General features: G+C 41.7%; 1 protein-coding gene across 4 annotated transcripts in view; it reads left to right on the forward strand.

Annotated features, from left to right (window-relative positions):
• Prpsap2 (phosphoribosyl pyrophosphate synthetase associated protein 2) overlaps positions 1–15,436 on the forward strand; it is a 32,682-nt gene that overhangs the window by 7,953 nt on the left and 9,293 nt on the right. For all 4 annotated transcript variants that reach the window (XM_028776477.1, XM_028776480.1, XM_028776478.1 and 1 more), the window contains 4 exons: positions 824–890; positions 4,231–4,403; positions 6,295–6,410; positions 11,074–11,129. In XM_028776477.1, the coding sequence (XP_028632310.1) occupies positions 824–890; positions 4,231–4,403; positions 6,295–6,410; positions 11,074–11,129 (412 nt within the window). The remainder of the gene's footprint in view (positions 1–823; positions 891–4,230; positions 4,404–6,294; positions 6,411–11,073; positions 11,130–15,436) is intronic.

The raw sequence follows: 15,436 nt of genomic DNA on the forward strand, positions 1-15,436 counted from the left end.
TTTTTTTTTTTTTTTTTTTTTTTTCTTTTTTTTTGGATTTTTCGAGATAGGGTTTCTCTGTATAGCCCTGGCTGTCCTGGAACTCACTTTGTAGACCAGGCTGGCCTTGAACTCAGAAATCCGCCTGCTTCTGCCTCCCAAGTGCTGGGATTAAAGGCGTGCACCACCACTGCCCGATGAAAGCTTTTTGCTGTTGCTAGTTTTATATGATTCCTAGCCTCAAATGATTGGGCTTTTTTAATCTTTTAAAAAAAATTTTGTTTTGCTTTTGTTTGCTGTTTTATGAATCAGAGTTTTACTTTGTAGCCCAGGCTAGCTTCTAACTCTTCTATCCTCCTGTCTCAGCTTCTTGAGTATTAAAGTTCTAGACAAGCATCACAATGGCCAGAAGGTGACATAGTTTCTCATTTGATGTAGAACCATACCCCACCCTGCCGTTTTCCTTTCTGTTGATGTTGCAGACCTACCCTATGGAGTGTTCCATCCTGGATTTGTCCCTCGTTGCTAATTACAGGTGTTTAAAAGCAGAGATCATCACCAGTCTTCTTTTATCCCACAGCATACTGCGTTTATGCCTCCATTCTTAGTTGATGCTGGTTGCACGACTGAGTACATCATTTCTAGGCTGTTCTCAGTGACACAGCAGACACTACTTAAATGTGAGGGAGAAGCCTAAATTTGATTCAGAAGTGTGATTAATGGTGACATGCTTCAAGTCAGTACATTCTGCTTTGGTTTCTGTAGTCTATAAGTTTGGAAATTAATGCAGATTTGGTACATGTTTTAAAATTTTGAACTATATCTTCCCTCCTTTTCCCTTTAGAAACAAGAGTTCAAATCCAGGAGTCTGTGAGAGGAAAAGATGTATTTATCATCCAAACCATCTCAAAGTAAGTGCTTTTTCACTGCCTCTTGAGTATGCCTATTAGAGTCTGAAGACTAGGCCACACAAGAGAAGATAGTTTTAAGATCGGTGTGCTTTTTATTTGAGAAATTTTATTTGAGAAATGAGGACAACTGAACCCTACCATTCTCATGGATGGGCAAGATGGCAGGCTCTAAATCCAGTGGAACCTGAGCCAGAGAGCACCACTGTGAACACATGGACACTAGGAGAACCAGTGCTCTTCACCACTGGGCTGTCTCTGTGGCCCTCTTTGCTGCTTTTCTAGTGAAACTGCTGACTTTTGTTCCTCTCTCTCTCAGTCCGTTCTTTGTTTTAAGAGATAAGCTCTTGCTGTGCTTCGAGTGTACCCCTGGATTCCTAGTGTCAAGAGACGTCTCTGTCTCAGCCTCCGAGGCCACTGCCTGCCCTTTTCTGGAGTACTTTGTTTGGGTGTTTATTGTTGGTTGCTTTGACAGGATCTTGTGTATCTCTGGCCTCAAACTTGCTATGTAGCCAGTAATGACAAATTGCAGTTTCTCTTGTCTCCACTTGAGTTCTGAGATGACAGGTGTGTGCCCCTATGCTCAGTGCTGAGAATTTAACTCAGGGCTTGGTGCATGCTAAGGAAGAAGTCTACCATCTGAACTCCATCTACTTTTCTGTATTGTTTTGTTTTCTTAGATGTATTTGTTTTTATTTTGTGTGAGTATTTTGCATCGTGTATGTAAATGTACTGTATGCATTCCTGGTACCTATGGAGACTAAATGAGGATATTAAATCCTTTGGAACTGGAATTAGGAACAGTTCTTGGCCATCTCTTTTGTTTTTGTTTTTTAAGGTTCATTAATTTAATTTTACTTTTATGAATATTTTGCCTGTATGTATGTACATGTACCACATGTGTGCATACTTACAGAGGCCAGACAAGAATATTAGGTCCTCTCCAACCGGAGTAACAGATGGTTGTGCAGTGTCACTTGGGTGCTAGGACTGAACCCAGATCTTCTGCAAGAGTAACAAATGGTCTTAACCACTGAGTCAACTCTCCAGCTCCCTCTTCTGTGTTCTTGATGAGGGGAAGTAGCAACCAGTAGAAGCTCTTAACAGTAGACTCTGTTAAGTTTTTCTAGCAATCTAGAATCATGTTAGCGAGTAGTTTCTGTGACAGAACTATTATCAGCTGATCCTGTCTTTTGGCTCCACATAGGACATTGTGCTGTGTCTTAACTAGGTTTGCAGAAAGTGTGCATGCATTTCTTCTTTCTGAGATGCCAAGAAATAGACTGAGAATTTACTGGCATCACATTCAGCTGCTGCCTCTTTGTATTGGTTGGTTGACTGGGTAATGGGTTAATAGCAGTAGTAAGGATCAGACCCAGAGCCTCCTGTTGTTGGGCAAGTATTGTACCCTTCCTCACAGAATGCTCTGCGTTTCTTTACTCTTCTCTTCTCTTTTTTCTTTTCTTTTCTTTTTTCTTTTATTTTTTCAAGACAGGGTTTCTCTGTAGCCCGGGCAGTCCTGGAACTCACTCTGTAGACCAGGCTGGCCTCCAACTCAGAAATCCGCCTGTCTCTGACAGAATGCTTTTCTGAAGTTACTTTAATTCATCTGGGATCAGGCTTGTTCAATACTAATAGAACGTCTCATCCAAATTTTGGTATTCAGTTATATTTGTTGAATTTGTTCAATAATTGTCATCCTATTACATGTGTGAGGTGTTTTCATGCTTGGAACAGTTGATGATCTGGTAAGGGAATATATACAGAGAACATAAACCAGAAAAGGCAATACATGCCTGCAATCCCAGCACTCAGTGGCTGAGGTAAGAGGATTATTAGTTCCAAATTAGTATCACCTACAAGGTATATTAGCCCTGTAGTCTGCGGGTTGTGTGTATCTGTGGCCCAACATATTTGCAGACATCAGTATCATGTCACAGTGCCAAAAGGTTGGCACTCCCTGCATAGTGAGACCTTCTTCTGAGAAAACAAAACAAACAAACAAAAAAAAACAGAATTTGATAGATACCAGGTACACCATAAAATGATAAGTGCTATGTGATGTATAGCACAAAATGAGGAGTGCTAGGTCTGTAACTCACTAGTAGAAGGGTTGGTTGTCTTGTATTCAAGAGCCTCTAAACTCAATCCTCAGCATTGCCAACAGTTAAAAAAATAATAATAATAATAATGGAAGAGAGTTGGCATGATGGTAGTAAGAGGGCAGACAAGGTAGGCCTCGGTGAAAAGGGGAGCAGTGAGTGTCTAGGAAGGCTTGTGGAGCAGAGGTCAAGGTGAAGAACAAAAGCAGATCATAGAGGGGCCTGGGAGGCACTGGACAGCCCTGAGTGCTGGCTTCTGCTGTGGATGAGAATAGGAACCATTTCAGGGCCTTAGGCCTTTGTACTGACTTTCACTTTAAAGAACGAGCTGCTCTGTCTGGAGTGTAAACTGAGGGCCCCAGTGGGAGGCCCAGTGGAGGGGTGCAGAGTAGCCTGAGGAACAGTGTGGTCAGTGAGATAGTAGTCACAAGTTTCCTGATGATGCAGGCATTTGCAAGGAAGAACAGTTCCTTTAGTTAGATTTTAACATTCAGATGGAAGTGCCTAGCAACAGTTTTCGGAAGGGGCTCTTGGGCTAGTGATAGGACTGTAAGAATGGCCAGCATTTACAGAGACTGAGAGGTGAAGAGTGACAGGAAGAGGAGACAAATGAATGTTTCTTTGGCAGGTATTGGGGGAACTAATAAAGGAATCGAAGGAAGCAGAAGGAGGCAGGGGGACATTGTACACCTATTGTAGGCACAGCTGAGAAGCTGCCTTTGAGGCAGCAGAAAGGCTAAGAGAAAGACTTTTATTAGCCAGTGGATCTAGCCAATCCATTGTTGAAGACTGTTGATGAAAGTTGGGGAGCTGTTTTGGAGACCAAAGCTTCTTTGGAGTGTACATAAGAGAAAAAAGGAGAGTGGGATTGTAGACTTCTCTCCTGAGATGTCCTACAAAGACAGGCAAAGAACTGGGATGATGGAGGTTCACAAGTTGTTAAGGACGAGGGGCAGGAAGAGTGAGGAGTGATGGTGGTACTGGTCCTCTACAGAGCATGGTGAGGGCATGGCGACTGCAGTGTTGTGAAAAGTTCCCCTCTGCTGCCCAGTGGCTGAGTGCATGTGCTGTGGAAAATTGTCTTCTGATCTTCTCTTTCAGTGAGAAAGCAGAGGTCATCTGCCCAGGAGCTAAAGGTGGTCTGGGAGAAGAGAGATTTGTCTTTTTTGTGTCTAACGCTTTAAGTGTTATCATAGTCATTAGTAACATACTAAGTGTCTGACATTGTCCACGGGTTTCAGGGACGTGAACACCACCATCATGGAGCTCCTGATCATGGTATATGCATGTAAGACCTCATGTGCCAAGAGCATCATCGGAGTGATCCCCTACTTTCCTTATAGCAAGCAATGCAAGATGAGAAAAAGGGGCTCCATTGTCTCAAAATTGCTGGCTTCTATGATGTGCAAAGCTGGTAAGAATGACAGATTGATTGATTGATTGATTGATTGATTGATTGATTGATTGTTTGTTTCTTTGTTTGAGACAGGATCTGTCTATGTGTCCTGGCTGTCTTGAAACTCACTACCTAGACCACCCTGGCCTCAAACTTAGAGATTTGTCTGTCTCTGCCTCCCAAGGAGACTAAAGTTGTGTGCACCACCGTGGCAGATTTGTTTTTGACCTTAGAAATTTCAAAGCATTTTTACTAGAGGTCTAGAGAAAGTACAAGTAGTGAAATAGATAGTTTATATAGTGGGCTTCCCTTTCCAGGAAAGATGTGCTGGTTACCCAGCAGCTAGCTGCCTGAAATCCTGCTATGCCAGCCCTACAGTACCACAATGGTACTATTCACACCCCAACTAAGTGGCAGATACAGCACCAGTACACTGTCCTAGGGGAAGAGAAGAACATCACAAGATTTAGTGACATTACTCCTGGTGACGTGAGGTTTAAACTTGCCAATTATTTCTTTCTGGAACTTGTCATTAAGTGTTTTTGGATCGTGGGTATCTGAAATTATGAGAAGTATACCACAGGTAAACTAGGGTCTGGTTTAATTAGAAAACTGTAATTTGCTAATTATTGGAATTTTTTTTTTTTTTTTTTGGTTTTTCGAGACAGGGTTTCTCTGTGTAGCCCTGGCTGTCCTGGAACTCACTCTGTAGACCAGGCTGGCCTCGAACTCAGAAATCTGCCTGCCTCTGCCTCCCAAGTGCTGGGATTAAAGGCGTGTGCCACCACAGCCTGGCTAACTATTGGAATTCTAATTATTCAAATTGAAATTCTGCTTCCAATTCAGATAATAAGAACAGCTTCTGTTATATTTTTTTCCTGAATTACTTGTTTAACATTCATGTTGATATGTCATATTTTTTTCAGTCATATTCAAGTTTTGAAAGGAGAAAAATAATTTTGAACCTTACTTACGTGTGTCTCCAAGACTTATCTTTAGGTGATTGTAAATCCTATCAAGTTAACATTATTTAACCACTGAACCCCTTTGAAACACTAACAAGCTTTGACAGAGGAAACAGGCTAGCTCACTGAGTCTTCTGGAATCTTTCTCCTTTCTCTTACAGGATTGTTCTTGGATGGACCACACAGATTCACCTTCTAATTCTTTTGGATAATACTACTTAAATGTTCCCATACCCTTTTCTGCTAATCATTTCAGATGTCACAGTATGGGTGGTGAAGAGGTCTTGGTGGTATCTTATGTTGAGTTTTGCCATCTCTGCTAAGAAAAATTCTAGGAGATGCATTCAGCTATAATAGCATTTTTAGAAATGTTTCTTGTTTAAGATTATCTGCTGTTTCTGTACTTAAAGGGCTTGTTGTTGCTGCTGACTTGTTTGTTTGTTTGTTTGTTTAAGACAGGTTTTCTCTGTGTAGCCCTGGCTGTTCTGGAATTCACTCTGTAGACCAGGCTGGCCTCTAACTCAGAGATTTACCTGCCTCTGTCTTCCTGAGTATTGGGATTAAAGACATGTGCCACCACTACCTGGCCAAAGGTCTTATTTTTATTCATATGTGTGCATGTGGGTATGTGCACATGTATGTAGGTTTCTAGAGCAAAAAAGAGGGTCTCGGCCTTTGGAACTGGAATTACAGATGGTTGTAAGCCTCCTAACATGTGTACTGGTAACCAAACTTACATCCTCTACAAGTTATTTGCTGAGCTATCTCTCTGCCCCTACTTCTGATTTTCAAAAAGAAGTAAAAATCATACATCTAATATTACTAAGATTATAAGCAGAGGTGCCAGGTTTTCATGATAGGACAGTGTTTGCTTGGTCATTGCTATATTGGTGTCTTAAAGTACTGTGGTACTGTTGACATGTTTAACTTGCTTATATTTGAAGGTCTGACTCATCTCATCACTATGGATTTACACCAGAAGGAAATCCAGGGCTTCTTCAATATTCCAGTGGATAATTTAAGAGCCTCCCCCTTCCTGTTACAGTATATTCAAGAAGAGGTAAGCCAGCTCTTAACTTTTTATGTTAATATTCTGGGATGATATAGTTTCTATTCTTTGAGTTTTTCCTAAAAGACCAAAATTTTATGTATTCTGCTTAAAGAACTGTTATGCTTCATAAGTACAAGTCTCATAACATTTCATATCTATAGGTTTTTTGTTTGTTTGTTTGTTTTTTGTTTTTTCGAGACAGGGTGTATAGATTTTTTTTTTTACTCAGCAATTTTTTTCCCCGAATTTTGCTTATGTGTGTGGCTGGGTTTTTTTGCACCATATGTGTGCCTGTTGCCCATAGAGACCAGAAGTGGGCATCAACTCCCCTAGAAATGGAGTTGTGAGCCCCTCCATGTGGTGCTGCAAATTGCATCCGTGTCCCTGGAAGAACGCTAGTTGCAGAGCCGTTGCCTCTTCACCCCTCTCCTTGTATTTATTGCCTTATGAGTTCCTTATTGCTGACTTTTTCATCCATTTTTCAGATTTCTCATCTATTTTGCTGGTCTTTTCCCCTGGTGTCTCATTTCATCAACCCTCTTTTGCTCATTTCTGAAGGAAGACTGTCTCTTTAAAATAATACTGTTTTTACTTAAGCTAACCCTTTGTTGGACCATGCAGAGGCAGATTCTATTCCATGATCTTACCCAAAAGTTTTCAGAATGTGTTAGTCTTAGGAGTATTTGTGCTCTGCTGATTCAGAAGCCTTTTCCGTGTTTGGTTTATGCCACACTTTGGTGGTTTGCTTTTAGGAGCTGTTGTTAGCACATGGAGTGTTTCTCTGTAGTAACTTTTCCAGAGAACTTCATTTCTTGGTGGTGTATTTAAGGGCAGCACTTTGGACATTTCTAAAACATGTTTTCTGGTTTACAATCCAGGCCCTCCTTCTGGGCCTGATTTTTGGTCCTTTTGTCTTGCCAGTGGTTCTGTCTGGTTGGCTGTCACCTTTCTTTGGCAGGGTTTGACATGTTTGGTGAACAAATAAAGGCATGGCATTAGTTACTTTCCTTGTTCACTGTGTGACAAAAGGATCTGACAAAAGCAGCTGAAGAAGGAAGGGTTTGTTACCCCCAGAGTTAAAGTGCTGTCACAGTGGGGAAGTCATAGTTGACTGGAGCACAAGGCAGCGGCTTACACAGCACTCAGTCAGGAAGCCAAGAGGTGAATGCTGCTGCTCAGCTCGTGTCTCCTATTCTGTCCAGGACCTAGTCCATCAGTGCCACCCATAGTCAGGGTGAGTCTTCCCTTCTCAGTCACACCTTTCTGAAAACACTCTTGTAGATATACCCAAAGGTGTGATGATTCTAAGTCCACTTAGGTTTACAGTCAAGATAACCATCACAACCATTCTTTTTGTTTTGTTTTTGTTTTGTTTTTGTTTTTCGATACAGGGTTTCTCTGTATAGCCCTGGCTGACCTGGAACTCACTCTGTAGACCAGGCTGGCCTCCAACTCAGAAATCCATCTGACTCTGCCTCCCAAGTGCTGGGATTAAAGGTGTGCGCCACTACCACCCGGCCATCACAACCATTCATAATGAAGTGATTTAGAAATGTTTTTGAAAAGAAAGATGTGTAGAATATCTGCATGTTTTATACTTAAGATACATTAAAACCAGAAATTAAAAGTAATATGCTAAGCAGTGATGGTGCACACCTTTTATCCCAGCACTTGAGAAACAGAAGCAGGTTGACCTCTGTGAATTTGAGTACAGCCTAGTATACAGAGCAAGTTCCAGGACAGCCAGGGCTACACAGAGAAACCTTGTCTTAAAAAAAGAAAAAGAAAAAAAAAAAAAAAAGGAAACAAAACTATAGAAGATGATAGATAGGTAGACAGACAGACAGACAGATAGATAGATAGATAGATAGATAGATAGATAGATAGATAGATAGATAGATAGATAGATATTCGTTCAATTTGGGTTTTTTACTAATTTATTTTGAGATGGGCTTCTGTTCTGCTACCCAGGCTGATTCTGAACTCTGGGAATCAAGTAATCCTACTGCCTCAACCTCCTGAGTGTTCACATTGTTTTTTTTGTTTTGTTCTGTTTTGGTTTTGTTTTTTTGTTTTGTTTTGTTTTGTTTTGTTTTGTTTTTCGAGACAGGGTTTCTCTATGTAGCTCTGTAGACCAGGCTGGCCCCAAATTCAGAAATGCGGCCTGCCTCTGCCTCCCAAGTGCTGGGATTAAAGGTGTGCGCCACCACCGCCTGGCGAGTGTTCACTGTACCTGGCTGTTACTTCTTGTTTTTGTGAGATTGGCACTTACTGTGCAAGCCAGGTTGGAGTTGCTGCACTTGGCTTTTGTCTTGGTCTAAACACTTACATAATGGTATTCTGGGCAAATTGGCTCTTTCCTCCCAGATTTCCTCAAGAGCTCATTTCTCCTGTTGACCAGCTACTGAGCTGCTTGTTTGGACTAATAGCTTTCTCCTAGGTTACTTAGTTCTTTCACATCAAACCTTGGTCTTTGTATTTATAAGATTTCCTGTTTTACCCTGTAGAGACACAGTGAGCCTGTTTTTATTAGAGTCCTTTGGTTTTATTAAGGGCTTTGTTGGCTGCTGTGCTGTCTCCTGGCAGGGTGCGATGTTATTTGATGACGCAAAGAAGTGCATAAAACAGTTCAGAAAATCTTCTGGCTAAAACAGAAGGTCCTAAATGAGTACCTTTTTTTTTTCCTTTCTTTCCTTTCTTTCTTTCTTGCTTGAGAACACTGGGTGGTGTGTCTTTTCTCTGTGTGCAAGTACAATCAGCATTTGTGTGTGTAGAATTTTTTTTATTCACTTTACATCCCAATCAGCCTGCCCTCCTCTCTTCCCAGTCTTACAGTTACAAATCCCATCTGACATTGCTCCCTCCCCTTCTCCTTAGAGAGAGAAGGGGTATCTAGCAGGTGTTTGGATGCTACAACCACCTGTGTTAAGATTCACAGTGTTGCCGGGCGGTGGTGGTGCATGCCTGTAATCCCAGCACTTGGGAGGCAGAGGCAGGCAGATTTCTGAGTTCGGGGCCAGCCTGGTCTACAGAGTGAGTTCCAGGACAGCCAGGGCTATACAGAGAAACCGTGTCTCAGACCCCCCCTCCTCACCTCAAAAAAAAAAAGATTCACGGTGTTGGGACTAGAGAGAGTTCTCAGGTAAGAGCACTGCATCCTCTTCCAGAGAACCAGTTCCCAGCATCCACAAGGTGCCTCTCTATAGTCTGTACCTCCAGTTCTGGGGGGATCTGGTGTTTTCTTCTGACCTCTGCAGCACCAGTGTAGGGAAAAACACTTTTATACATAAAATTAAAAGTTTTTTTTTTAATTGCCAATGTCACATGAGGAAACACCAATGGGAATGTTCTTTAGTGCTCATTGGGACTGAATGGATTGGTTATGTCTCAAGAATAGTTTGAAAGTCCTGCCAAGATGAAGTCAGAAACAGCAAACTGCTTCTCTGCTGAAAGATACTTACTGTGTATGTGGACACAATAATGATGGCATCTACCCTAATCCTCATTAACACTGACTACTTAAGTTTTCAGCAGTGAAACAATTCCCAAAGTGGATGATCATTTAGTTGCTTGGTTTTGTTTGTTTATCTTGGGGGGCCAGTCTCAGGTAACCTAGACTGGCCTTAAAATCCTGATTCTCCTGCTTCTGCCTCCTGATTACTGGGATTATAGACATGTACCACATCACCTTACTCTAGTTTTTCTTTTAAACAGTTTGTTTGTTTGTTTGTTTGTTTGTTTGTTTGTTCAAAGATAGGTCTTACTGTGTAGACTAGGCTGTCCTCAACTCAAGGAGGTCTGCCTGTCTCTGCCCACTGAATTCTGGGATTAAAGGTACTAACACAACTGTCACTTTGTTTAAAGGGCTCTTAAGCCCTTTTATTAAGAGCAATAGGCTAATTGTCCTTTCACAAATGGCTTTCCTCAGCATGGAGTGACTGCAGTGTACTCGTCACGTGTTTGAACCACAGGATTTTAGAATATGACATTAAGTTGGATTCAGGTTCAATGGCTATCTTTCTATTGTGAAGTTACATTTGATGTGGGATTCATGAAAGAGTCACACCAGCCTCCTAGACAATTGGGATTACAGGCATACACCATCACACCTGGTTTGCTTCTGTTAAATTTTTTTTTGTTCCTTGCTTTTTGAGGTCTCTCACTGAACATTAATTTTTTTTTTTTGTTCCTTGCTTTTTGAGGTCTCTCACTGAACATGAAGTTCATTGATTAGCTAGATTGCCTGGCCAGTGTGCTTTAGAAATCTGCCTGACTCCACCTTTTATACCCATCGCCAACCCACCCAGCGCCACTCCCAGTGCTGGGGTTACAGACACATCCGGCTTTTATGTGGGTGAGGGAGTGGGCAAGCGCAGCTCATCACTTGTGTACAGCCGACAGCGGAGTGACTGAGCCACATCTCCATTCTCTCTGCTAACTTTTTAAAAGAACACTTGTTCTGCATTACTGGGTTTTTCTATATAGGTAAAAATACTCATATTGAGAACATTTTCATCTTTATTTTCCAAAGGAAGATTTACTTTGAACTTCTTTTTGATGAAACTTTAAGCCAAATGATAATTTTGAATTTTTAAGAACATTCATGTGTGTTGGTTGATGGAATACCCTCTTAGAGATAAAGTAGTAATCCCAGGCCTTTTGTCTGTCACAGATCCCAGATTATAGGAATGCAGTCATCGTGGCTAAGTCTCCAGCCTCAGCCAAGAGGTAGGTGGAACTGTGTCCCCACTGTATAGATTGGGCTGCAATGGTTCCCCTGGTCCCCCTTACTTTTCTTCCATGGCTTAACTTAGTATTATCCCGTCAACTCTAATGTTAGGTAGTTATTTTAGTTTGTTCTTTTTTTCTCCATTCTTAGTTTATGACTGGCAGTCATATTTCTTTCTCTTTTTTTTTTTTTAAGATTTATTTTACGTATGAGTGCTCAATCTGCATATACACCTGCATGCCAGAAGAGGGCATCAGATCCCATTATAGATGGTTGTGAGCCACCATTGGTTGCTAGGAATTAAACTCAGGACCTCTGGAAGAACAGTCAGTGTACTCTTTTTTTTTTTTTAAAGATTTATTTATTCTTATTTATATTAATACACTGTATCTGTCTTCAGACACACCAGAAGAGTGCAGCAGATCCCATTATAGATGGTTGTGAGCCACCATGTGGTTGCTGGGAGTTGAACTCAGGACCTCTAGAAGAGCAGTCAGTGCTCTTAACCACTGAGCCATCTCTCCAGCCCGAGTCAGTGTACTCTTAACTGCTGTGCCATCTCACGAGCCACAGTCATATTTTTAACCAGCCAGAGTCATCCCATCTGAGGAGTACTGACCTAGTTGTGTCCACTGTTAGTCCAGACCTGTCAGTAAAGTCCTGTTTAAAGAAAGATATCTCAGAGGATAAAGGCATTTGCTGCCAAGATTGACCTGAATTTAATCCCTGAGACCCATATGATAGAAAGAGAGTGACTTCCCATTAGTTATTCTCTGACCTCCATACTCCTCCACCCTATGCTAAATTAATAAATAAGTGCTTTTGGGTTTTGTTGTCGTTGTTGTTTTCCAAGACAGGGTTTCTTTGTGTGTAACCTTGGCTGTTCTGGAACTCAATTTGTAGACTGGGCTGGCCTCAAACTCACAGAGATTCATCTACCTCTGCCTCCCAAGTGCTAAGAGTAAAGATGTGTGCTACCATGCCCCGCAGTAAAGGTAAACTTTAAAATTTTACTTAACCTACTTTGTTTACTGTTCAAAGAGCTTATTGACTTGTTAAGAGACTTGTATCCAGCTGGCAGGTCACATGAGCGTGTAAGCGTGGGGAGGGTGGTGTAAAGGTGACATTTAGCTCAGAGTCTATAGAGCAAGCCAGATTTTGCCAAGGGTAATTGGTAATTTCTAGTACGACATAATAAATAATGTAGTCCTTTTATTAAAAGGCAAGAAACAAAGTGGTATGAAAGGTCCAGGGACTCTCAATATTGAGGGATGACATATTTTTTTCATGTAACTTATACATATCCACCAATCTTTTTTTGATTTTTATTGTTGTGTTGGTTTTGAGATAGGGTCTCTATTTAAACCAGGCTGGCCTCTAACTCACAGAGATCCCCCTACCTCTGCCTCCAAATGCTAGGACTAAGGATGTGTGCTGCCATGCCCCACTCTCTACCTATGGCTTTTTTTCCCCAGATGTATTTTATTTTATGTGTATGAGTGTTTTGTTTACATGTCTCCCACCATTTGCATGCCTGGTGCCCATGGAGATGAGAAGAGGGTATCAGATCCCCTGAACTGGAGTTGTAGGTAGCTGTGAGCCTTCATGAGTGCTAGCAACTGAAGCTGATTCTCTGCAGGGGCAGCAAATACTCTTTATTGCTGAGCCATCTCTCCAGCCCTGCTCCTATGATCTTTAAATCATCTCTAGATTATATAACTGCTAATACAGTGTAATAAGTAGTGTTGTCCTTTTGCTAAAACAAGGCAAGAAGCAAAGTGTTTCCATCTCAGTATGGAGGCAAGTCATTTTCTATATGCTTTCAATCTCTGGTAAAAGTTGAATCCATAATTCAGACCCTGAGAATCTGGAAGGACTGAAGTCTTTTCACAGTCCCTGATTTTTATAGTGCATTTACAATTAAGTACAACTGCCACCTGTCGCTGCTTGTAGGACTTTATCATCATAGAAAATCACCCTGTAGCCATTAAGTAAGCACCCACCCATCCTTCTCCTCGTACCACCTGTGAACAGAAGTAGACAGACATATCTGTCTGCTTTTTTAAATTTGCTGTCACAAATATATGACCTGTGGCTAGCTTTCTTCACTCAGCACCAGTCTCATCTGTGTGTTGTGTGACGTCTCTCCAGTGACTACTGGGGACAGTGGCTACCAGCTGAAGTGATATCAGCTTTTTAATTTGTTATTACTGATGTTAGTTTGGTGTTGGGAATGGAAGTCAGCATCAAACATGCTAAGAAAGTACTGAGCCACACCCTAGCCCACAATACCTAATTATAAATATTGGGGTATTTGGTAATTAATATTAAAATATTCTCCCTGTTGTAATCCATCCCCTTTGCTCTGAGCCCAGACACATGCATACAGAGCATCTTTTCTGTTTAACTGGGTGACACAGTTTTGCTCCTGTTCGGGCTCTTCATATTTTTCCTAGAAATGTGAATTCCAGGCTGGAGAGATGGCTCAGCGGTTAAAAGCATTGACTGTTCTTCCAGACGTCCTGAGTTCAGTTCCCAGCAAGCACATGGTGGCTCACAAACCATGGAATCCCATGCCTTCTAATGGTGTCTCTGAAGACAGCTACAGTGTACTCATATATACAAAATAAATAAATAATTCGTTAAAAAAAAAAAGAAAGAAAGAAAAATGTGAATTCGTTTCTTCATAGAACCAAGCCTATAGTAGATGGCTTTTTTAGGTGTGCTTGGGAAGTTTTAGTATTACAGGACAATTAAGGTGCCTTTCTACTGAAAAAGGCATTGTGTCTCTTTATAAAAATGTTCCTTGACAGTGACTGAGCATGGGCATAGATTTCCTAGAGTGATTGCTAGCACTTACCTCTACTGTGGACCAAGCGGGGATGCTGCACTCTCCCCCCACCCCCCACATCCCCACCAGGAAACTGTTTCCTAGTCTTACTTATCCACCATTTAAATGCACTCCCTGTTCTGAGATGGTGCTGATAAGTCAGTGTAGTCAGCCTCCTTCCTCTTTGTTTCTCTTTAGCTATTTTTGTAAGCTTGTAAATGAAGCCTGTTTTTTTTGTTGGTGGTGGGTTTTTTGTTTGTTTGGTTGGTTTGGTTTGGTTTGGTTTGGTTTTTTTGAGACAGGGTTTCTCTGTGTAGTCCTGGCTGTCCTGGAACTCACTCTGTAGACCAGACTGGCCTCGAACTCATAAATCCTGCCTCTGTCTCCCAAGTGCTGGGATTAAAAGGATGCACCACCACTGCCTGGCTTTGAAGCCTGTTTTTTTGTTATTGGTGTTAGAAAAAGAAGACTAGAATTATTGGGTCCTATGCCCTTGATAAAAGGATGAAAGACCCAAGGTCCCACAAGGGGAATCTGGCCCAGTGGCGAGGATGGACATGCCACTAGTGAGGCAAGGTCTGTGGCAGTGCATGAAGTGGGTGGGATGTGAAGTTAAAAGATGGCATGACTGTGTTGGGCTAATTCTTGTTAATTTGACATAAACCAGAGACATGTCTATGAGGCACTTTCTTGATTAATGTGAGAGAGCTCAGTCTATTGTGGGTGATGCCACTACTAGGCAGGTGTTCCTGAGTTGTATAAGAAAGCAGCCTGAGCAAGGTATGGGGAGCAAGCCAGTAAGCAGCACTCCTCTGAGGTCTCTGCTTGAGTTCCTGTCTTGGCCTCTCTCAGTGGTGGTCTGTGATCAGGAAATGTAAGCCACATAAAGCTTTTCCTCCCCAACTTGGTTTTGGTCTTGGTCTTTATCATAACAACAGAAAGCAAACTAGGACAGTGACATAGCATGGGAAACTGATTCTTTGAAAGAAAGCTGAAGGAGCCATGTTAATATCAGATAAGCTGGAGCCATGAACATTCCAAAGAATAAAGAAGGTCTTTTCATGATGAGAAAAGGTTACTTCTTCAGAGAGTGTGGTAACTGTAATCATTATGAACTAAGTGGCAGGGTTGTTTTTTGTTTTTGTTTTTTGTTTTTTTTTTCAAAATACAGTAGCTATAAGGAGAAAGGCTGTCTTCTGGGATGGTCAGCAGTCTCATCCCTCCTGTCAGTAGTCAGCAAACAGCACATCAAGAAGGCCGCTAAGCACCAGGCCAGCCAGGGACTCTAGACTGCACAATGGACATTCTGTGCTGTAAAGGGGATCTTGAGTTTAAAATGATTTCAGCTGGACCTGGAAAAGTGGCTCAACACTTAAGAGCACTGGCTGCTTCTCTAGAGGACCTGTGTTTTATTCCCAGCACCCATGTGGCAGCTCATATAAATCCTTTTCTGGCTTCTGTGAGCATCAAGCACAT

Source organism: Grammomys surdaster, unplaced genomic scaffold, assembly GCF_004785775.1.
Source record: "Grammomys surdaster isolate TR1022 unplaced genomic scaffold, NIH_TR_1.0 270, whole genome shotgun sequence".
Classification (NCBI taxonomy): Eukaryota; Metazoa; Chordata; class Mammalia; order Rodentia; family Muridae; genus Grammomys; species Grammomys surdaster.